A 24,866-nucleotide genomic window follows, 5' to 3' on the forward strand; every position below is an offset into this window, starting at 1 on the left:
ATATCCCCAACACAGGGTAGACCGCGTTACTCGCGTGCCCCCAGGAGATGGAGCAACCCTCAAGGACCATCCACACCTGCAATATCTTTCTCTCTCTGCTCCCCCTGCACGCACATCCAGAACAGAGTCTGCACTCAAAATATAAGTAACCCATAAGTATAAAGAAACAGATAGACACACAAGAAAAATAACAAGCTGTTTCTGTTTTCTTCTGCCACCAAAGTGGAACCTTTTGGGAAGCCCGGACTGTGCTGCCTCCGTGGAGAAAACCTCAAGAGGTTCCAGACATTGACCACCCGTTTGGGGTCTCCATTCCCTGCTATGACATCTCCTAGTTGGTGGAAAGCTACTTGGGTGAATGAGATGGGTCCAAAGAAATAGGCCCCATCCTAGCGTGACATCAAACCAGCTCAGCGGAGGCCCAGGGAGCCTGAGGACTATTCACCAGATGAACCAGAATACTCTCGTGTCATATGAGGAAATTCAAAAATAGGGAGCAAGAAAATGATCAGTGTCAGTGATTCATCACCCCCTTTGCTCACCAAGCCTAGAGGGGCTCCGCTGACTACCCCATCTTGTTTCCACACCCAGCATTTCAGCAGCAGGTTTGGATACGGCAGAGCCCAGGGCTTGCCTGCCAAATCTGAAGACATTGTTTTGCATGGAGGAAGGTGAAAGGTCATGGAAGACGTGTAGGAATTCAGCATCAGAGACTTTGGGAGGAAACTTTGCCCGAGTCGTAGCCCCCGGGATCATTCCACGGCTGTCACCACCACTGGACCCAGGCAGTGAGGTCTGAGTGGTCCAGGCGCCCCAGGAGCTGCGAGGGGAACTCAAGAGTGAGGAGGTGAACTCAGGACTCAGGGTTCTGGCCCTGAGTGTCCCCTCGACAGCAGGTGACCAGGCTGAGCCCACTGCCCTCTCTGTGTTCCCTGTCACTGTGGGTCCTGACACCTCTCCCTCCCAGGATCCACTGAGGACCGGGCGTGAAGATGGCAGTGAGGTGATGTGCTTCACTCCCCTAGACTGGGAGTCCCAAAAGGCAGGGCCTGATGTGACGCAGGAAGTCTAGTTAAAGGATTAAGACTAAGAATTCGAACCAGACTTCTCTGGGATCTGATGCTGACTGCTGTCGGCTAGCTGTGCTGGGATCTGATGCTGACTGCTGTCTACTAGCTGTGCAGTCTTAGTTTACTTGAAATCCTGATGCACATATTTTCCACTCTTACATGGAGACAACAGATCTGTCACCTAGTTGGTGAAGGATTAAAGAGAGAGCAAGAGCAGGTAGGTATGTTGAGTGAGCCCTGGAGCACCTTCAGTTCTCAGTAAGTGGCGGGGGGTTATTGTTCTGAGACCGAGTTTGTAGAAGGACTGAATAAATAAAAATGGAGACCTTGCTGCCTTCAGAGTCCAAAATTCCATCCACTTTAGGTCCAGAAACCCAGTTTTCTCTACTCTAACCCCTGTCCTGTTGCTACACACTCCACAGGCCCCAGATCAAGCAGGGGACAGAGAAGCCTCTAGGGGAAGATCTTGGGAGGTGCAGTGTGTCCTGGGGTTCTGCTGGGAGAGGCTGAGCACACCTTCCTGGGTGTGGCCCACCCACCTGAGTGGGGCAATGCTCCAGGAAGCAGAGAGCGAACAGAGCCGCAGGGCTCCCAGCCCCTGGAAGCGCTCGGCTAAGCCTTATAAAGGGGCCAGTCTCCATCCAGGGAGCATCTCACTCATCCTTCTCCTTGGTGACGTCTCCTCTGATCAGGTAAGTCTGCTCTGGCCTATCTCTCTTTTCTAGGAGGAGCCGGGAAGCAGCTCTGGAAGGGGATGCAGGAGCCTGTGGTCCAGTCCCGACTCTGCTGCCAACTGGGCTGTGTGCCTTCACCCCTGCTGAGGTCCCATCTGTGTGGCAAGATGACCAATGCTCCCTGCCCCTCCACTGGCTCCTCGGTGATGCTCTTGTGGACACGTGCCCAGTGGGAGCTGAGGACCCTCCCCCTCCTCTTGCTTTCTTTCTTCTCTGGATTCACCTGCTTATCAGGTCAAAAAACCCACCGACCCCACCCTTGAGGAGAGTGGGAGCCCCAGCCAAAGCCTTAACCCCAGGCCTGGGACCACCCCACTCACCATTACTCTGGTGAGACGTCCTGCCCTGACCTGGAGAAAAGACTGATCAACCAGAGCTCCCCACCTCCTCCCAGCAGGAAAATGCTCAGGGACCGTCTGCACACGGGGCTCGGCTCTGGTCTTGGCCACGTTGACAGAGGCCTTGGGTGGATCCTCTTACTGACAGAACAGTGGGCTCTTTCTCCTCCATCAGAAGGCAGTGGGGTTTGTCTTAGATACTGACACGCGTGACGCAGGGTCATGTCCTGGCTGCTGAGGGAAGTCTGGCATGGGAGGGCTGCTCTGTCCCGTTTCTCTGCTGGGGTCCAGGGCAGCCCAGACCTCTGACTGCTGGGGAAAGAACCTGCTTAGGGAAGTCAGACGTTCTCTTTATTTTAATGAGGTCAGGGCTCGGAGGTGCAGATAGTGCCCAGTAACAGAAAAGCGGACGGACCCCCATCTCCCACATTCCACCCAACAGCCTAGAACTGAGTTGTGTATTTCCTTTCACTTCAAAATCCCAGCTGATTCTGATCCCCAGTCCCTCTTCCTCTCTCAGGGGTGGTCAGGAAGCCCCCCATCAGGGCTCAGGACAGGACTGCATTTCTGCCCACTTATTGTAGGCTTGCTTCATGGTCCAGGTGGGCTTCTAGGGGGTCTTCCAGAAGCAGCCCAGGAGGCTCAGACCAGACCAGAGGGGACACTGTCCTGCCCCTGCGACTCTGACCCTGATGCTGAACCTGGAGGAGATGAATTTGCTGCTATTTCGGGGGTGGGCTCCTCCACGGCTCTGGTTGCTGTGTCCCACCTCAGGCCCAGTCTTCTCACTGGGGCTGGCCCCGTCTCTGCTTCCACATGCTGTGGGCCTCCCCACAGAGGAGTCTGCCGGTCTCCTTCACCTCCTCACGCCCTGAGCTGTGGGGACCCAGGCCCACGCCTTGGCACGCCCTCCTGCTCCTCAGCCTCTCCTCCCAGCATGCAGAGAAGCAGTTTCTTCTGTCCCATCTGAGCCGCGCTGCGCAGGCTGCTCAGCCCCCATCCAGGTGTCTGATCTTAGGGACCCTCCCCTGGGGAAGGACACAGAAGGTCACTGACTCCTCTTCCGGCAGCTCTTTGGAAGCCAAGATGAGCGGCTCTCAGCTGGAGCAGGCCATTTCAGCCTTGATCGACCTGTTTCACAAACACTCGGGACCCGATGACACCATCGAGAAGGAGGCCCTGCTGCAGCTGCTGAAGGATAACTTCCCCAACTTCCTCAGTGCCTGTGTGAGTGGGGTCCTGGTCCCCCATGGCGACGGGGTCCCGGTCCCCCGTGGTGGCGGGGTCCTGGCATGACTGAGGGCCCTTCCCGGGAGACTTTGGACAAGTCACTCTCATTCTCTGATTCTCACTTTCTCATCTGCAAAAGGGCCTCATAGAACTTCCTGTCCCGTCCTCTCTCAGGGGGTGAAGAGATGCTGTATGTGGCAAAGTAGGAAAATGTGTGGATACAAGTAGTTGATGATGAGTTATCAAAAAGCGCTACAACTGGAGGGCAGTGGATGGGTCCCCTCTCACCTGTCCCACCTTCTGTATGAGACTCAAACTCTTCTGCTCACACCCTGAGAGGCTCTAGCAGCACCCCTTAGGGTTCTTGAGATCAGAGGGAAGGTGACAGAAATTCCATCACTGACAGAGCTTAAGACCATTTTATACAACAAAGAACTCATCCACCTACCTGATTTAACCGGACAATTCGATAAACTGATTACAAAAAGAAGAGGTTACTAGCGAAAGCAAGAAGAGGGAACTCAGAGCAAGTAAGGTCTCATAGGTCAAAAGAAGAAGGGGTTGGCATGAGACAGACAAGGGTAGGGCTTATTTTGAGTCCCTGAGCAGAACTTAGGTAGGTAGTCCCCTGCAGGGAGTTGGGTGGTGGGTGGTGGTCTGGGGCTGGAGACTCCCCCCACCAGCACACTGATCAGGAAAGCTCTGGGCAGAGCCTGCTCACCATGTGAGGCTTTCATCCAAGTTCACATTTGGGGAAGGACTCTCCATTGAACTGCTGGGCAACATCAGTGTCCCCACCTCATCCCACACTTCTCCTCCTCAGTGCCACACCAGACAGCTCTGTGCTGCACTGGGTCCTCATTTCTCTGTCTCTACTTCCTCCTCTTCTCCCAGCTCATCACTTTTGTGGCACTGAATTTGCCTGTTTTGGTGTCTTTTTCCCACAGGAGAAAAGGGGCCGACATTACTTGTCCAATATCTTTGAGAAAAAGGACAAGAATAAGGACCAGAAGATTGACTTTTCTGAGTTCCTGTCCTTGCTGGCAGACATAGCCTCAGACTATCACAACCACAGCCACGGAGCGGAGCTCTGTTCTGGGGGAAATCAGTGAGCCCAGAGGCCTCCAGACAACCCAAGAAACAATAAAGTGTTGTCTCCCCAGATTCTGGCTTATTTCCTTTCTTTATGGGGATGCCTATGTTGTCAAAACTGCTACTCCTTGGTGAATGTTATCTGGAATTTCCACCAGGTGGATGGACCAAGGAGGCGCTAGCAGTGCGCCCTCTCTTGGCCTCCAGCATCAATGCGCATTTTCTCGGCAGGGCCTCTTGTCCTCCTCTCCGCGCTCCCTAATAAATGTACAGATGGGGTCCCAGACATGGAGGCCGGGACAAAGCATTCCAGCAGGCCCCAGACATGCTTTTCCTTGTGAAGGCAGGGCTCAGCATCCGGTGACCAAGAAACTGCAGTAAGCAGAAGCCAGTGTCTCCACACTGGGCCTCATGCCCCACCGTCTTCCCGAGGGGCTGTGGAGACTGGCACCGCTTTATAAGGGTTTTCTTGCTGGGCGGGTGCGCGGGGGAGTTTGAGGACACGGCCATTTGCCGCTGTGAACAGCAGGTTCAGCAGTACCCGACGGCTGGATCTCCTGTCCTGTGGCCTGGGGTCCCTGGGCTGTGCCCTGGTCCCCATGCATGCGCTGGTGTGTTTTCGCCTGCGTAAGTGTGCCTGTGGAAGTGAGAGTCACCCTGTTTGCTGAGCGGATTCTCAGTAGCTGTTTGCTACAAGCCAGGAGCTGGGTGTTTGGGGATAGCCCGTGGTGATGGACGCTCCAGGCAGAGGAGGTCTAGCTAGTCCAGGGGACCAGACATCCTATCGGAGTCAAGTGAGGAGACAGGACCGCAGAAGGAGCACGGTGGAGAAGCCGCTCAGGGAGGGGAGGAGAAGGAGCGCTGTGCCGAGCGTGCGCGTCCCGTCTCCTCTATCCGCCGCCGGTAGGGGCATGTCATTACCCATTGGCCCTTTGAAGCCAGGCGAGGTGCTAGGGGCTGAGGATTTAGAAACGAGCACAACACAGGGACTTCCCAACAGGTCACTGGCGCTCCTCAGAGCATCTCCAGGGCGCCACGAGGCAGAGTCAGCGCTTACCCCCTCCCCAGTGCCACTTACAGGTCGTGTCCCTGCAGGTTCAGCCAGCGTCCCCTCCTTGAGGTCACCTCTTCTGGCCCAATCACTCCCCACCCCCCGCCCACTCAGCCTCCCACCAACCTCTTCATCAGGCAAACCTTCTTCCTGGATGAATCGGGCAACTGTCTCCACACCCTTCTGCTCTCCCGCCAGCAGGCGACATGTAGGATAAGTTATTGTCCAGGTGGGTGGCTGCTCAGCTTCCTTGACACCATTCCTCGAGCACTTCAATTTCCACACCATCACCTCCTCTCTGCTTCAGGAACATCCTTGGCAAGACTATTTTGCCAACATTCATAACCAATGAAAAATAAGAAAATAGGCTGATTCATGTCAATATATGGCAAAAACCACTACAATATTGTAAATAGCCTCCGATTAAAATAAATAAATTTTTTTAAAAAATAAGAAAATAGCACTAATAAAAGTGATTTTAAAAAATAACGCTAGTAATCAGAACAAGGCAGGCAACAGTTTATTGACTCCTGAGAGGTCTTCATTGAGACCTCTGGGCTGAGCTGGGCCTGGCTAATCTCTGACCCTCAATACAGGGCTTCTAGCCATGGGACTGGCTGTGTAAATCTACAGCAACTGCAGCATCAGTAGAGAGAAACTCGGGAAAGCTGATCTTCTCATCTTCTCATCTTCTTTCTTAAAGAACTCTTCTAAGAAGTCTGGCTCTAACCAACTCACAGACTTAGAGAACCAACTTATGATTGCCAGTTGGGAGGGATGGAACAAAGGGATAGTTAGAGAGCTTGAGATGAATAGAGACACACTTGCATATATAGAATGGAAAATGAACAAGGACCACCTACTATATAGCAGAGGGAACACCGCTCAATGTTAAGGGGCAGCCTGGATAGAAGTTTGGCAGAGAATGGATACATATACATGTGTGGCTAAGTCCCTTCTATCCATCTGAAACTAGACAACATTGTTATTAGGCTACGCATGCATGCTAAGTCGCTTTAGTCACGTCTGACTCTGTGCGAGGCTATGGACTGTAGCCCACTAGGCTCCTCTGTCCTTGGGATTCTGCAGCAAGAGTACTGGAGCGGGTTGCCATACCCTCCTCCAGGGGATCTTCCTGACCCAAGGATCCAACCTGTGTCTCTTACGGCTCCTGCATTGATAGGTGGGTTCTTTACCACTAGTGCCACCTGGGAAACCCTGTTAACAGGGTATATCCCAATACAAAATAAAAAGTTTAATTTAAAAAAAAGATTTTTTTCAGGATTGGGAACTCATGTACACCTGTGAACAAAATTTTTAAGACAAAAAGCAAAAAAATAAAAGAAAGAAAGAAAGAAATCTGGCTCTTTCTTTACTGTGGGGAGAAGATATCAAACAAAGGAAAACTCGATTACAGCCCTGGCCTGGAGCGAGGAAGGAGGATGGCAGAGGCAGAGAATAAGCGGGGTGACTGTGGGCTGCAGGGATGGGGCGGGAGCCCTGGCCCTGGGCTTTCCAGCTGGTGGCTCTTCAGCTGTAATGATAGCACACACTGGACACCAGGAAGTTCTAGGTAGGGCCTGCCTGTGCTCCGGGATGCTCAACACTCATTCTCCCTAGTCTGACACCCCTGGGATCGCAGTCTCAAAACTACCCTCACTCACCATTATTCCCCTGTGTGTGTGGGTCCATTCTCAGTCCTCAGTCATATCCAACTCCCTTACAACCCTAAGGACTGTGGTCCCACCAGGCTCCTCTGTCCATGGAGTTTTCCAGGCAAGAATACTGGAGTGGGTTGACATTTCCTCCTGCAGGGGTTCTTCCCAACCCAGGGAATGAACACACATCTCTTGCATCTCCTGCACTGGCAGGTTCTTTACCACTTGCCACCTGGAAAGCCAGGTTCCATGGCCCAACCAGAGGAGCCCCCCAGAGCCCTGCTGGAGTTGAGGCTAATTTTCACCAAGGTCATGGGATGCAAGTGGAGCCCAGAGGGTAATGGGGCATTTGCTCTTGGGATCTGTAGGCTAAGTTCAGTTCAGTTCAGTCGCTCAGTCATGTCCGACTCTTTGCAACCCCATGAATCGCAGCTGCCAGGCCTCCCTGTCCATCACCAACTCCCAGAGTGCACTCAGACTCACGTCCATCGAGTCAGTGATGCCATCCAGCCATCTCATCCTCTGTCGTCCCCTTCTCCTCCTGCCCCCAATCCCTCCCAGCATCAGAGTCTTTTCCAATGAGTCAGCTCTTCGCATGAGGTGGCCAAAGTACTGGAGTTTCAGCTTTAGCATCATTCCCTCCAAAGAAATCCCAGGGCTGATCGCCTTCAGAATAAACTGGTTGGATCTCCTTGCAGTCCAAGGGGCTCTCAAGAGTCTTCTCCAACACCACAGTTCAAAAGCATCAATTCCTCAGCACTCAGCCTTCTTCACAGTCCAACTCTCACATCCACACATGACCACAGGAAAAACCACAGCCTTGACTAGATGAAGCTTTGTTGGCAAAGTAATGTCTCTGCTTTTCAATATGCTATCTAGGTTGGTCATAACTTTCCTTCCAAAGAGTAAGCGTCTTTTAATTTCATGGCTGCAGTCACCATCTGCAGTGATTTTTGAGCCCCCCAAAATAAAGTCTGACACTGTTTCCACTGTTTCCCCATCTATTTCCCATGAAGTGATGGGACCGGATACAATGATCTTCGTTTTCTGAATGTTGAGCTTTAAGCCAACTTTTTCACTCTCCTCTTTCACTTTCATCAAGAGGCTTTTGAGTTCCTCTTCACTTTCTGCCATAAGGGTGGTGTCATCTGCATATCTGAGGTTATTGCTATTTCTCCCAGCAATCTTGATTCCAGCTTGTGTTTCTTCCAGTCCAGCGTTTCTCATGATGTACTCTGCATATAAGTCAAATAAGCAGTGTGACAACATACAGCCTTGATGTACTCCTTTTCCTATTTGAAACCAGTCTGTTGTTCCATGACCAGTTCTAACTGTTGCTTCCTGACCTGCATACAGGTTTCTCAAGAGGCAAATCAGGTGGTCTGGTATTCCCATCTCTTTCAGAATTTTCCACAGTTTATTGTGATCCACACAGTCAAAGGCTTTGGCATAGTCAATAAAGCAGAAATAGATATTTTTCTGGAACTTTCTTGCTTTTTCAATGATCCAGCGGATGTTGGCAATTTGATCTCTGGTTCCTCTGCCTTTTCTAAAACCAGCTTGAACATCAGGAAGTTCACGGTTCATGTATTGCTGAAGCCTGGCTTGGAGAGTTTTGAGCATGACTTTACTAGCATGTGACATGAGTGCAATTGTGTGGTAGTTTGAGCATTCTTTGACACTGCCTTTCTTTGGGATTGGAATGAAAACTGACTTTTCCAGTCCTGTGGCCACTGCTGAGTTTTCCAAATTTGCTGGCATATTGAGTGCAGCACTTTCACAGCATCATCTTTCAGGATTTGAAATAGCTCAACTGGAATTCCATCACCTCCACTAGCTTTGTTCATAGTGATGCTTCTAAGGCCCACTTGACTTCACATTCCAGGATGTCTGGCTCTAGGTGAGTGATCACACCATTGTGATTATCTGGGTCGTGACAATCTTTTTTGTACAGTTCTTCTGTGTATTCTTGCCACTTCTTCTTAATATATTCTGCTTCTGTTAGGTCCATGCCATTTCTGTCTTTTATCAAGCCCATCTTTGCATGAAATATTCCCTTGGTATCTCTAATTTTCTTGAAGAGATCTCTAGTCTTTCCCATTCTGTTGTTTTCCTCTATTTCTTTGCATTGATTGCTGAAGAAGTCTTTCTTATGTCTTCTTGCTATTCTTTGGAACTCTGCATTCAGATGCTTATATCTTTCCTTTTCTCCTTTGCTTTTTACTTCTCTTCACAGCTATTTGTAAGGCCTCCCCAGACAGCCATTTTCCTTTTTGCATTTCTTTTCCTTGGGGATGGTCTTGATCCCTGTCTCCTGTACAATGTCACGAACCTCATCCCATAGTTCATCAGGCACTCTATCTATCAGATCTAGTCCCTTAAATCTATTTCTCACTTCCACTGTATAATCATAAAGGATTTGATTTAGGTCATACCTGAATGGTCTAGTGGTTTTCCCTACTTTCTTCAATTCGTCTGAATTTGGCAATAAGGAGTTCATGATCTGAGCCACAGTCAGCTCCTGGTTTTGTTTTTGTTGACTGTATAGAGCTTCTCCATCTTTGGCTGCAAAGAATATAATCAATCTGATTTCAGTTTTGACCATCTGGTGATGTCCATGTGTAGAGTCTTCTCTTGTGTTGTTGGAAGAGGGTGTTTGCTATGACCAGTGCGTTCTGTTGGCAGAACTCTGTTAGTCTTTGCCCTGCTTCATTCCACATTCCAAGGCCAAATTTGCCTGTTACTCCAGGTGTTTCTTGACTTCCTACTATTGCATTCCAGTCCCCTATAATGAAAAGGACATCTTTTTTGAGTGTTAGTTCTAAAAGGTCTTGTAGGTCTTCATAGAACGGTTCAACTTCACCTTCTTCAGCGTTACTGTTTGGGGCATAGACTTGGATTACTGTGATATTGAATGGTTTGCCTTGGAAATGAACAGAGATCATTCTGTCGTTTTTGAGATTGCATCCAAGTACTGCATTTCAGACTCTTTTGTTGACCATGATAGCTACTCCATTTCTTCTGAGGGATTCCTGCCCACAGTAGTACATATAATGGTCATCTGAGTGAAATTCACCCATTCTAGTCCACTTTAGTTTGCTGATTCCTAGAATGTCGACATTCACTCTTGCCATCTCTTGTTTGACCACTTCCAATTTGCCTTGATTCATGGACCTGACATTCCAGGTTCCTACACAATATTGCTCTTTACAGCATCGGACCTTGCTTCTATCACCAGTCACATCCACAGCTGGATATTGTTTGTCCATCCTAACTCCAGATCAAGACAGGCTGAGGCCAGAATAATGGTTAATAGCGGTCCCAGGACTGGGACAAGGAGGATGTTACAACATGGAGGTATGGGCTGTGAGCCCTCCAGTTCCTCTCTGAGCACCTTGAAGAGATCTGAGTCCAAAAAGCTAGGGGATGCCACAAACTGCAGAGTAAGCAGAAAAAAAGGCAGCAGGGGGTGGAGAAGGCTCTGGAAATCCTAGATTTGGGTCTATCCTCAGTTACCTGGGCTTGGGCTTCCTTGGTAGCTCAGCTGATAAAGAATCTGCCTGCAATGCAGGAGACCCCGGTTTGATTACTAGGTCAGGAAGATCCCTTAGAGCAGGGATAGGCTACCCACTCCAGTATTCATGGGCTTCCCTGGTGGCTCAGATAGCGAAGAATTTGCCTACAGTACTGGAGACCTGGGTTGAGAAGATTCCCTGGAGGAGGGAATGGCAACCCACTCCAGTATTTTTGCCTGGAGAGTACCCATGGATGGAGGAGACTGGGGGGCTACAGTCCATGGGGTCACAAAGAGTCAGACACAACTGAGTGACTCAGCACTAAGCACTTGATTACCTACAAAGACATTCTCCCTAGAAGTTTTGTGAATCTGTCTGGATGTCACAGAGCCACCAAAAGGACGTAGGAGGTTATTTATCTAGTCCAGACCCTCAGTACCCAGAAGAGCACACTGAGGCCTAGAGGGAGAAGAGGAATGACTCTTTCTGACTCCCCCAAGACTCTTGGCCCAGAGCTAGTCCCCTGGGCTGAGCAGGAAACAAAGCTGGGACCTCGTGCCTTCAAACTGTAAGAAGCAAAGCAGCATGGAGGATGAGAGCTCTGCTCCGAGGTGAAGGGTGATCCTTTCACAGTCCTCAGATTTGAGCTTGTTCCATCAGTTGCCCAGATGACACTGCTCTGGGTGGGGACACACACTCAGAACTCGGCCCAACCCAGACCCTGCTCAGAGCCCTGTGGGGCTGGCCTGGCAGGTGGTGACAAAAGGAAGATGAGAGGGATGCTGTGCCTCAGGAAATAGGACATTTGGGGATTTGCAGGTGGACCCAGAGTGTCTGATTATGTATCCAGTGAGTCACTAGACCAACGTTCATTAACTGTCAATCACGTAAGAGCTGCTGCCCTCAGTGACAGTTTAGTACGTGCCAGACAGCGTGCTAAGAGCTTTAAATGCATTGCCTCATTTAATCCTCAGAAAAACCCTGTGCCAAGGGTCTCAGTACCCCAGTTTACAGATGTGAGGCTGAGGGCTTAGTAAACCTCCCAGGAGTGCTTCCTGGTAAATGCCAAAGCCAGGGTTGAAACCCAAGACTTGCTGACTCTGAAGGCCAGCTCCTAGGACAGCAGAAATCGGAGTCTGTGTCTGTCTCTGGGCTGAGCGAGGAGGGTCTCTGCCCTGGCTCTGCTCCACCGGAGCCCACCATCCAGGGCAGGTACTGTGTGCACAGACAGGTGGCCAGGAGAGCGACAGCTAAACAAGCAGGGCCCTGACTCATCAAGGCCCTGGGAACCTCCATCCCGCTGCTCTGCCGACTCCACGGCCCAGGCCGTGGGGAGGGGGCTTCTGTGATCTCCGGAGCCCTGGTTCTCCTGCTCCTGCTGATCACTGGCCACTCCCAAAGGGTCTGCTAGAGAGGAAGCACTTGTGCCTTCTGAGGGAAACCACTTTTACTGGAAACGTTTTGCCTAGCCAGTGGCCCAGAAAGGCAACTAGGGTATTTACAGCTGAAGGGACCATGGTCCAGGAGGCAGGTAGGCTTGGCCAAAGTCACAGAGCTGGGAAGGGGCAGACTCGGGGTCATACCCAGTGGTCCCAACTCCTGCTGAACATCCCTACTGCTCAGGCTCAGAGCCCTGGGGGTCTGAATCCTGCAGGGAGAATGTTGTTACTTCCAGTCACCAACGGGACCTGTGGGGCCGGAACAGCAGCCTGCTGACTCACTGGGTTCACTCTGCCTGCTCTGCACTATGAATCACTGTCTGTGGAGTGAGGGGAGCCTGGAATATTCAGTGAGCACCCATCCAGGCACCCTCATGCTCCCTGGGGCTGCTTCTCACACCTCTCTGTAGTAAGGCCCATTCCTGAAGTCCACCCTATTCCCCTGAAGCTGCTCCTCCCAGCTCTCAGGGTCTACCAGCAGTACCAGCACGCATGCACGCTCAGTCACTAAGTCATGTCCTACTCTTTGCAACCCCATGGACGATAATCCACCAGGCTCTTCTGTCCGTGGGATTCTGGAATCCCATTTCAAGAATATTGGAGTGAGTTGCCATGCCCTCTTCCAGGGGATCTTCCTGACCCAGGGATTGAACCTGCATCTCCTGAGTCTCCTTGCATTGGCAGGCAGGTTCTTTACCACTGAGGCACCAGGGAAGCCCCCCTGCCCCAGAGGCCTGGCATTCTGGTTCGCCTTTTCCCCCAGCTTTCCCTCAACATGCACACACACACACACACACACACACACACACGTGCACGCTCGCGCACACACAGAGCGTGGGCCCATACATGTGCATCCACTGACTAAATCTGCACGTCACTTCTTGAAAGCATCTCTGTATCCTCTACATGGCCTGCCTGCCAGCCTCCTCCAGGCAGGCCCTCCTGTACCAGGTTTTCAAATGATTTTACCACCAGATACCTTCTGCAAACCAAATTGCTTCCAGTGACCAGAGATAGAAAATGGTAGAACAGACTTGTGGACACAACAAGGGAGCGAGAGGATGGACGAATTGAGAGAGTAGCATTGAAACATATACATTACCATACGTAAAATAGATCAGTCAGTCAGTTGTCACTCAGGCGTGTCCAACTCTTTGCAACCCCGGGGACTGCAGCACATCAGGCCTCCCTGTCCATCACCAACTCCCGGAGTTTATTCAAACTCATGTCCATCAAGTCAGTGATGCCATCCAGCCATCTCATCCTCTATTGTCCCCTTCTACTCCTACCTTCAATCTTTCTCAGCATCAGGGTCTTTTCCAATGAGCCAGTTCTTCCCATCAGTTGGCCAAAGTATTGGAGTTTCAGCTTCAGCATCAGTCTTTCCGGTGAATATTCAGGACTGATTTCCTTTAGAAGGGACTGGTTATATTTCTCTGCAGTCCAAGAGACTCTCAAGGGACTCTTCTTCAACACCACAGAAGAATTGATGCTTTCAATTTTTTCAATTCTTTTGAACTGATGCTTATAAAGCACAGCCTTCTTCATAGTTCAACTCTCACTTCCATACACAACTACTGGAAAAACCATAGCTTTGACTAGACAGACCTTTGTTGGCAAAGTAATGTCTCTGTTTTTTAACATGCTGTCTAGGTTGGTCATAGCTTTTCTTCCAATGAGCATCTTTTAATTTCATGGCTGCAGTCACCATCTGCAGTGATTTTGGAACTCCAAAACATAAAGTCTGTCACTGTTTCCATTGTTTCCCCATCTATTTGCCATGAAGTGATGGGACCAGATACCATGATCTTAGTTTCTGAATGTTGAGTTTTAACCCAGGTTTTTCACTCTCTTCTTTCACTTTCATTAAGTTCCTCTTCACTTTCTGCCATAAGGGTGGTATCATCTGCATATCTGAGGTTATTGATACGGCAGTCTGGCAGTCTTGATTCCAGCTTGTGCTTCATCCAGCCTGGCATTTCACATGATGTACTCTGCATATAAGTTAAATAAGCAGGGTGACAATATACAGCCTTGACGCACTCCTTTCCTGATTTGGAACCAATCTGTTGTTCAATGTCCAGTTCTAACTGTTGCTTCTTGACCTGCCCCAGATTTCTCAGGAGGCAGGTAAGGTGGTCTGGTATTCCCATCACTTGAAGAATTTTCCACAATTTGTTGTGATCCACACAGTCAAAGGCTTTATTGTAGTCAATAAAGCAAAAGTAGATGTTTTTCTGAAATTCTTTTGCTTTTTCAATGATCCAACGGATGTTAGCAATTTGATCTCTTGTTCCTCTGCCTTTTCTAAATCCAGTGTGAATATCTGGAAGTTCACAATTCACGTACTGTTGAAGCCTGGCTTGAAGAATTTTGAGCATTACTTTGCTATCTTTTGAGATGACTGCAATTCTGGGGTAGTCTGAACATTTTTTGGCATTGCCTTCCTTTGGGATTGGAATGAAAACTGACTTTTCCAGTCCTGTGGCCACTGCTGAGTTTTCCAAATTTGCTGGCATATTGAGTGCAGCACTTTCACAGCATCATCTTTCAGGATTTGAAATAGCTCAACTGGAATTCCATCACCTCCACTAGCTTTGTTCATAGTGATGCTTCCTAAGGCCATTTGACTTCACATTCCAAGATGTCTGGTCCAGATGAGTGATCACACCGTTGTGATTTTCCAGGTCGTGAAGATCTTTTTTGTACAGTTCTTCTGTGTATTCTTGCCACCTCTTCTTAATAGCTTCTGCTTCTCTTAGGTCCATACCATTTCTGTCCTTTATTGTGCCCATCTTTGCATGAAATGTTCCCTTGGTATCTCTAATTTTCTTGAAGAGATCTCTAGTCTTTCCCATTCTATTGCTTTCCTCTATTTCTTTGCACTGATCATTGAAGAAGGCTTTCTTATCTCTCCTTGCTATTCTTTGGAAGTCTGCATTCAAATGGGGGTATCTTTCCTTTTCTCCTTTGCCTTTTCCTTCTCTTCTTTTCTGATCTATTTGTAAGGCCTTCTCAGACAACCATTTTGCCTTTTTGCATTTCTTTTCCATGGGGATGGTCTTGATTCGTGTCTCCTGTGCAATGTCATGAACCTCATTCCATAGTTCATCAGGCACTCTATCTATCAGATCTAATCTCTTGATTCTATTTCTCACTTCCACTGTATAAGCGCAAGAGATTTGATTTAGGTAATACCTGAATGGTCTAGTGGTTTTCCCTACTTTCTTCAATTTAAGCCTGAATTTGGCAATAAGGAGTTCATGATCTGAGCCACAGTCAGCTCCCGGTCTTGTTTTTGCTGACTGTATAGAGATTCTCCATCTTTGGCTGCAAAGAATTTAATCAATCTGACTATATCTCAGGCAGGGATTGCCCTGTCTCAGATGGCGGAGTAGAAGGACATGCACTTATCCTCTCCTGCGAGAATTCCAAAATTACAACTTGCTGATGAACAACCATTGACAGGAGAATGTTGGATCCCACCAAAAAAAGATACCCCACGTCCCAGGGCAAAGGAGAAGCCCCAGCAAGATGGCAGGTGGTGCAAAATCGCATTTAGAATCAAACCCCATACCCACCAGATATGCTCAGAGGGCTCAAACAAAACCTTGCGCACACCAGGAGACCCCACAGAGAATGAGCCAGACCTGCCTTTGAGTGTTTGAGTGCCTCCTGTGGAGGTACGGGTCAGCAGTGGCCTGCTGCAGAGGCAGGGGCTCTGGGTACTGTTTTGCCCAAGGTCCAAATCCCCAGAACTGAGAGAACAAGACATCCACGGTAATGCAAACGCAAAAAGGGACTTTATTGCTAGCTCGAGCCAGGGCCCCAGCCACATCCAACACAGTGGAGTAGAGCCAGAGCCCCGAGCCCTGGATTACAGTAGTATTTATAGGTTTAGGACAAAGACAGGGAACTGGCAAGGTTGGATTGGTTACAAGGGTTTCTTTGCATCTACTAATTGGCTAGATTTTTGTGCGCGCAGGCTTTCTTAGGAGATTTCTATCGTCGTCCCGATTGGCACAGACCAGGCTACAGGGAGCATGCTGACAGGCTGAGTCCTCCTGTCACCGGCAGGGGTAATTTTGATCCCGCCTGGGCATTGTCTCAGCTGTTTCTGGGATGCTTGCTCCAGCCTATTTTAGTCATGTCCTCTATCAGGCCTCAACATTCCCCCCTTGTCCTTTGATCATGGAGAGGAATCCTCCTCTCCATTCACTGCCTGGTATTGTTGTCTTAATACCATTACGTGAACTGTACTGATACGTTCCCTTACAAAGGTTATTAATCTGTTTAAAATACATGGGCCGAAGGTAAGAATGAGTAGGAGTATAATGAGTGGTCCGAGCAAGGTAGAAATTAGTGTTGTCAGCCAAGGAGATTGATGGAACCAGGACTCGAACCATCCCTGTGGGGCTTCTCGCTCTCTCTTGCGCAGTGCTAGTCCTTTTCTCACTTTTGCCATAGACTCTCTTACCACCCCAGTGTGGTCTGCATAGAAGCAACATTCCTCTCCTAAGGCCACACATAATCCGCCTTGTTGCAGGAAGATCAAATCTAGGCCCCTCCTGTTCTGCAAAACCACTTCTGATAGTGAAGTAAGGGACTTTTCAAGGTGGCTGATTGAGCTTTCTAATCTTTCGATATCAAGATCAATGGCTGCTCTTAGGCTAGAATAGTGTTGATTCTGCATTATTAAAGAGGATATCCCAGTTCCTGCCCCGGATGCCCCTAACCCCAGTAGGACTGTGAGGGTTAAGGCTGAGACTGGCTCTCTCTTAGACTGGTGTGAAGCCTCTAGTTTCGGGAGGATTTCATTATTGGAGTGCTAGAACAGTCAGGGGACTAATAGTACCAATACACAGAAATCTTTGGAATTATTTAACACCCGCCCGTGAACACAAGGGGCTAAACCTGTGGAGCAGGCCCACCAATTGTCCTGGGGAGGCACCAGGTACCTGTCTGTCACTGTAGAATTTATAGACTTGCAGAGGTGTTGATAGGTTTGGGGGACATTTCCTATGCAAAGGCCCCGCCTGGTTACTTCTTGGAGTGTTAATCTGGCGTTTCCTTTTTGCTGCCATCGGCAAGCTGTGTGGTTTTGGGTTGGACTGTAACTTCCTGGGACAGCTATACCTTCATAATAAGGGGGTTTGATGTCATAACATAACCAGCAACTGCTAGTCAGATCTGGGCATGTGGAATTTAGAACCCAATAGGAGTTGATTATCATATTAAATAATGGGTCCTGCTCGTCTTTAATGCTAGGTCCCGTATGGCTAGCTGGAGGGGAGTTGCTTGTATTAGTAATGTAGGGCCAGGGAGGCGTTTGGGTGGGTGCTCGGGCGGGGGTGTGTGCAGGCCAAATGGGAGCGTGAGTAGGCTCTCGTGGCACTAGGACTGAATTGGGCCTTATGCCCCGAGTTGGACCGATCTGTATGGGTCCTACTTTTAACCTGACGGTGAACAGCAACCCACTGTTATATCCTGACTGATATAACCGAAGGCCCCAGGATTGTCCGGCTTCCCAACCGGGAAACCTTTTCCCTTCATTTGAGAATTTGAGCCTTACCGGGTTGCAAAGAAAATTCATACAAGGCTCAGTTATGAGGGACCTCCTTCTATGTCCCCCAGTTAACCCACTGGGCCCCAGAACGCAACCCAAGGTAATCAAGTCCCCACGAATAGGGGGCTCCCAATGGACTGTCCCCGTTGACTCACATCCCCAATTGGCACAATAAAACTCATTAGCCCCCCTGCAGTTATTGACAGTCGCCCGGTCCCATCTTACTCTGGGGCACACATAGAAGGGTGTTTTCCACAAGCTTGCCCATTGGATGAAGTGGCTACACCCAGGCCTTGAGTTAGTGGGGGGTCGAGTATTACACCTATTATTGCCAGCCCCACATTCAGGCTTGCCGGGTGTCTTTACCTCCCACTTGCCAATGTCCCATCATCCCACGGCCAAAAGACAGAGGTCAAACTCCAAGTCCAGCTGCCAGGTGTTTTGGGGATGAATGGCCAAGGTGGAGTTAATTACTTCTCCCGTAGTTGCGCTCAGAATCATCCAAGTCAGGTTCATTCGTTGATGAGGGTTAGCGCTGACAGTCCCGGGGTCCAGGAAGGTGGCTATTATCAGAAGAGTCAGGTTGATCCGTCCGAGACCTGCTGCTGGGCGAGTTTCGATTTTAAGGGATTGGAGGGATGCGGTATCGGCTTCTGTTCTCTTTGGGCCCTCTCTTGTTCTTCGGGGGTAGCCTGCCATGCGTGGCTGCAGTATATCCAGGGTCCAATTCCGTCCACATTGAGGGCAGTAGGGGTGGTAAGAGGAACAACATAAGGGCCCTTCCATCTTGGTTCCAAGGTCTTTGACTGATGTCTCTTAACCCAAACCCAATCCCCCAGTCCTATATCATGGGATGGGATCGTCTCTTCATTCTGGCTCTCATAAATTTTCCATATCAGTGACCAGATATGTTTATGCACCTTACTCAAAGCTAGCATTTCCTGTTGGGAGGCACGTAACGAAAGAGGTGGTTTACTCTTTCTTTCAAACACTGGACAAATGGGGGGTGGACTTTCATATACAATTTCAAAGGGAGTCAGATCTAGTTTATAGGGGATATTGTGCGCCTGAAAAAGCGCGAAGGGAAGGAGGGTCACCCAGTCCCTGCCAGTCTCAATTGCCAGTTTTGTTAAAGTTTCTTTTAGGGTCCGATTCATTCTTTCTTCCTGTCCTAAGCTCTGGGGACTGTACTCGCAATGTAACTTCCATTTGGTCCCCAGGGCTGAGGCCAGTCCCTGCACAATTTTACTCACAAATGCAGGTCTATTGTCAGAGCCAATAGATACCGGCAGCCCAAACCTAGGTATAATCTCTTCTAGGAGTTTCTTAGCCACCATTACCACTGTCTCCTTTTTAGTGGGGTAAGCTTCTACCCACCCGGAAAGCGTATCAACCAAAACTAGCAGGTAACGATACCCATACTTGCCTGGTCTTACCTCAGTGAAATCTATCTCCCAATGATGTCCTGGCCTTTCCCCCTGATATCTTACACCTGCGTGCTGTCCTTTTCCCGGTCTCATCATCTGACAGGCCTTGCAGGTGCGGACTATATCCTGGATGGTTTTTTTCTGTTGGGGAAACCACAGCTGCACCATTTGTAGGAGTGTCAAAGTCTTTTTTTCTCCCAAATGGGTGGTTTGATGTAAATGGGTACAGAGACGTTTGCCCAGGTCGGCAGGGAGCAACAGGTTGTCATCTTGGTCCCGATACCATCCGTTTTCGCCAACAGGACGGGTGGTATTATCTTGCACCCAGCGTAAATCAGAGGGGGAGTATATGGGGCTTGGGGGAAGTGTTCCCATCCCCGGCAGTGGCAATCCTACAGTCAGTACAGGGGTGCTGTAATCTCCAGCAGCTGCCTCACGGGCTGCTGCATCGGCAGCACGGTTCCCTTGGGCCCGGGCATCCTCTCCTTTCTGGTGTCCTGGGACATGTACTATGGATACCGCCTGGGGCAAGTGGACAACTGCCAGAAGTCTGCGAATCTCAGGCAAATTTTTAATCTGTTTCCCCTCTGCCGTCAGTACCCACCGTCCCTAAAAACTCCCTCACCTGCCAGGGAGTCGTTGGCTCGAGGATCCATAGAATAGTCTTTTTCATAGCCTGAGTCAACCATCTCTGCCCCTGTTTTATTTTATATCCCAAATAAATGACTTCCTGTCTAGCAATTTGGGCCTTCTTTGCACTTGCCCAGTACCCCAATGTCCCCAGAGTCTGGAGGAGATCTCCTGTAGCTTTTAGGCATACCTCTTTAGTAGTAGCAGCCAGCATGAAGTCATCCACATACTGTAACAGAACAACATGGGGTGGCTGGTTCAGTACTCACAGAGATCTTCGCCCAGAGCCTCATTGAACAACGTCAGTGAGTGTTTGAATCCCTGTGGAAGGCGAGTCCAGGTCAGCTGCCCCACAGTTTGGCTGTCTTCATCAGTCCATTTGAATGCGAAGATCTCCTGACTCTGGGGAGCCAGAGGCAAACTGAAAAAGGCATCTTTCAAGTCCAAGATTGTATACCAAACATAGTCTGGTGACAAGCTGCTCAGGAGGGTATATGGGTTAGGGACAGTGGGATGAATGTCACTCACCCATTTGTTGACTTCACGAAGATCTTGGACTGGTCTAAAGTCTGTTTCCCCGGGCTTTTTCACAGGTAATAGGGGAGTATTTCATGGGGACCGGCACTTTTAGAGAATTTCTGCCTTTAAGAGGTACTGTATGTGTGGCATAATTCCTTGCCGGGCCTCCTGGCTCATGTGATACTGTTTCACCCTCACAGGAGTAGCATTTGCTTTTAATTCAACAACAATGGGAGGTCTTTGTTTAGCCAGTCTTACTCCCGCTATCTCTGCCCAGGCCAGAGGGTATTTCTGAATCCACTGTTGCATAGCAGGATCCACAGCTGCAGGGGGCTTTGGTGAATATAGTCTGTATTCATCTCTCAGTGCCAGGGATAAAACATGAATTGGTTGTCTAAGCCCGTCTGTGACTGATATCCCCCCAGAGTCAAAGTGAATTTGCTCATTGACTTTGGCTAATAGGTCTCTTCCTAATAAAGGGGCCGGACATTCCGGGATCACCAGAAATGAGTGGGACACCCGTTGGGCTCCCAAGTCCACTTTTCGTTTAGTAGTCCAGTAATATCTCTTTGTCCCGGTGGCTCCCTGGACCAAGCTAGTCTTTTTGGACATCGGCCCAAATTTTTGATTGAGAAGTGAGTACTGGGCTCCCGTATCTACCATGAAGCCGACCAGTTTTTCTTCCACATTAATAGTTACCCAGGACTCGAGGAGAGGTGCCGGGTCCTGACCCCCCTAGTCGCTATTTATTCCTGCATATAAGACGTGAGTCCCCGATGGAGATTCTTCTTTTCTGGTAGTCTTTCTCCTCAGGTCTCTTTTGGGGCACTCATTTCTCCAATGTCCCTGCTCTTTGCAGTAGGCCCATTGGTCTCTCTTTAGGGCCTGTCTAGCTAGTTTTTCCCCTCCTCCTGACCGGGTGTCTCTAGTTCTCTGGGAATCGGGCCCCGTTTTCACCCCCGCAAAAAGGATTTGAGCCAGTTTTTTTTTATTTTTCTGGTTTTCCTCAGCTCTATATTCTCTTTCTTCCCGTCTGATCTTTTTTTCATATTTCCTTTCCTCCCGCCTAATTTGTTCCTCCCTTTCCTCAGGGGTCTCTCCGTTACTGAACACCTTTTCAGCTGCCCTTACCAGATCCTGTATTGTCTGTTCTCCCAGCCTCTCTATCCTCTGCAACTTCCTCCTGATATCCGGAGCTGCCTGATTAACAAAGGCTAGCAAAACTGCTGTGCATGACTCGTCAGCCTGAGGGTCCATGGGCGTATACTGCCTGAAAGCCTCCATTAACCTCTCTAAAAAGGCTGCCAGGCTCTCATTTGGCTCTTGCCTTACTTTACTTTAGCCAAATTAGTTGGTCTCCTGGCGGCTGCCCGGAGGCCAGCCATCAGAGTCCGGCGGTACACTAGGAGACACTCCTTACCTTCAGCGCGTTTAAAATCTCAGTTCGGTCGCAGTAAGGGGAACCCTTCTTCAACTAGGTGGGGCTGCATTGTGGGCCTTTTATCCACTCTTAAGACATGTTTCTGTGCCTCCAACAAAATTTGTTCCCGCTCCTCCGTAGTAAAAAGCACCTGCAACAGCTGCTGACAGTCATCCCAAGTAGGGTTATGAGTAAACAGGATAGAATCTAAAAGATCAATAAGGCCTTGGGGGTTTTTCAGAAAAAGAGGGGTTTTGAGCTTTTCAGTTATATAAGTCACTCGTAGAGAAGGGCCAGTATTGGTAGGTCCATTCCCCGTCAGGATTTGCCGGCCCAACACGGACAGGAAGCGCTGGAACGGTGGACGAAGGTGCCTCTCGGCTCCCGTAGTCAGATGAGTCTCCGCCCCCTCAGGTCCTTCCGCGAGTTTCCTGGGCTGGCCCTCCTCCTGCTTCGAAGCTGAGGGTTTTGGGTTCCCTCTTTGTTCTCTGGACAACACCTGAGGTACCTGCGAGAGCAAGGGTGGTGGGATATATGGGGGAGGCAAGATTTCAGTGTCTAAATCAATCAGACTAGGGTATAGAGAAGATTCCTGGAGTATCAGTTTCTTCCGGCTCTCCCGTGCCTCACGGTCATCTTCCTGGGGGGCCTCCATGACCAGGACCTGTGGAACAGAAGCACTGGGGGGCTTGTGAACAAAGGGTTTCAGCCAAACTGGAGGGTCTTCTACTAAATTTTCTCAGACCAGGATGTAAGGAGCTTGGTCCGGATGGCCCCGAGGATCAGGAGCCATTACTTTTTTTTTAACAGCCCGGATGACCGGCAGGCCGAAATTTCCCTCCGGCGGCCAACCAACCTGAAATGTCGGCCACTCGGATGAGCATAGCATTCTTAGCTTGTTCTTCTTTACTAGCATTGATAGATTCTGAGCCTTGGACTTAAAATTGGAAAAATGGTCAGTCATTACAGATAGTGGTGTAGAATAACTCTGACCCATGACGGCAACACCCACAATAAGCACATAAAAAGCAAGCACAGCGCCGGCACACAGAGACAAGCGGCAGACAGTAGACGAACAAATATTGGCCGAAAACACTGAACTAGGTTTATCCCGGGTTGCTGTTGTCCTGTTTCCCAAAGTTACCTTACCGAAGGGCGTCCACTGCCCACCAGACTCAGGATCGGGAGAAACGTTTTTCCCCTGTTCCTTTACAGAACGGCTCACAGAACCAGCTGCTTTCCAGCTCGAATGCTGGGCCCCAGACTTATGCTGGCTGGGTGACTCTCTCGCCCCCTGACCTGATGCCGGCGTCCAGATATACTTCCTCCTAGTGAGGCTTCTCTTACGCCTGGAAAGTGTTGTTCTTCTCAGTCAGGGGATCCCGGACAAGCCCCCAATGTTTTGCCCAAGGTCCAAATCCCCCAGAACTGAGAGAACAAGACATCCACGGCAATGCAAACGCAAAAAGGGAATTTATTGCTAGTTCGAGCCAGGGCCCTGGCCACATCCAACACAGTGGAATAGAGCCAGAGCCCCGAGCCCTGGATTACAGTAGTATTTATAGGTTTAGGACAAAGACAGGGAACTGGCAAGGTTGGATTGGTTACAAGGGTTTCTTTGCATCTACTAATTGGCTAGATTTTCACGCACGGGGGCTTTCTTAGGAGATTTCTATCCTTGTCCCGATTGGCACAGACCAGGCTATGGGGAACATGCTGACAGGCTGAGTCCTCCCATCACCAGCGGGGGTAATTTTGATCCTGCCTAGGCAGTGTCTCAGCTGTTTCCGGGATGCTTGCTCCAGCCTATTTTAGTCATGGCCTCTATCAGGCCTCAACAGTACAGCCAACCTGGGTGTGACATAAGCCCTTTTGGAGGAGGCCGCCATTAACCCCACCATAGAGCTACCAGAACTTACACAGGACTGGGGAAACAGACTCTTGGAGGGCACATACAAAACCTTCTGTGCATCAGGACCCAGGAGAAAGGAGCAATAACCCCACAAGAAACTGACCCAGACTTGTAAAATAGATAGCCAGTGGGAATTTGCTCTATGACTCAGGGAGCTCAACCTGGTGCTCTTTGACAACATAGAGGGGTGGAATGGCTTAGGGGGTGGGATAGAGGCTCAAGAGGGAGGAGACATATGTGTACCTATGACTGATTCATGTTGATGTATGGCAGCAACCAACACAGCATTGTAAAGCAAATATCTTGCAATTAAAAATAAGTAAGTTAAAAAAAAAGAATGAGAAGGAAATCAACACATTCTCAGTTGAGGAAAAAACTAAGAATTCCTCCCCAGCAGAATTACCTAAAAAGAGCAGCTGAAAGAAGTTCTTAAAATAGAGAATAATAAAATAATGAATCTTGGGACATCAGGGAGAAATAAAAAGCACAATAACCAGAAAAAAATAAAATTATAAAAAAGCAGAGGTGTTTGGGGAGAATTGGAAATGGGGCCAGCAGCTGCCTTCGAAGCACTTTCTTGTTAATAGCATAAATTCTGGCCCCAGCTTGGCAGGACTTACCTCCTCTGTGCCTCAGTGTCTCACCAGTAAAGGGGGGTGGCAGTAATCGTACGTGCCTCCTCGATTGTTCTGAAGGTTAAAGGAGTTAACTTAGATAAAGCACTTTAGAGAGAGAGGGACAGGTGGTATCTGCTGTGCATGCATGCTCAGTTGGGTCCAACTCTTTGTGACCACATGGGCTGTACCTCACTAGGCTTCTCTGTCCGTGGGATTTCCCAAGCAAGAATACTGGAACCGGTTGCCATTTCCTTCTCCAGGGGACCTTCCTAGCTCAGGGATCAAACTCCCATTTCCTGCACTGGCAGGTGGATTCTTTACCACTGCACCACCTGGGAAGCCCAAGTATCTGCCGAATATCTTTGCTATTATTATTCTGTTTGTATTCAAGAAAGTAGACTCAACGATGTGCTGCAAAGGATCTTCCAGGCCCAGGAAAGCCAGGATTGCCTCCTCTGGGGACAGTTTGCTGATTGTTAGGGATGACCTGAAAAAGGGGAACAAAATGTGGGCCTCGCTTCCTCAGAATCAGACAATCTCTGATTTCATTCATCCTCTGGAGTCCCTCATAGAATCAGACTGAATCTAAACAGAAGCTGAGCTCTCATCTTTGTCTTGCCTCTTCCCCTGTTCTGTGCAGTTCCCTCA

General features: G+C 49.3%; 1 protein-coding gene across 1 annotated transcript; it reads left to right on the forward strand.

Annotated features, from left to right (window-relative positions):
• The first annotated feature begins 1,718 nt into the window (after window positions 1–1,718).
• S100A7A (S100 calcium binding protein A7A) lies at window positions 1,719–4,536 on the forward strand. Its single transcript, XM_027965181.2, has 3 exons — window positions 1,719–1,762; window positions 3,213–3,369; window positions 4,320–4,536. The coding sequence occupies exons 2-3, from the start codon at window positions 3,229–3,231 to the stop codon at window positions 4,482–4,484; spliced, it is 306 nt and encodes a 101-aa protein (XP_027820982.1). The 5' UTR covers window positions 1,719–1,762; window positions 3,213–3,228; the 3' UTR covers window positions 4,485–4,536.
• The last annotated feature ends 20,330 nt before the right edge of the window (window positions 4,537–24,866 follow it).

The sequence above is a fragment of the Ovis aries genome, chromosome 1, assembly GCF_016772045.2.
Source record: "Ovis aries strain OAR_USU_Benz2616 breed Rambouillet chromosome 1, ARS-UI_Ramb_v3.0, whole genome shotgun sequence".
NCBI classification, from domain to species: Eukaryota; Metazoa; Chordata; class Mammalia; order Artiodactyla; family Bovidae; genus Ovis; species Ovis aries.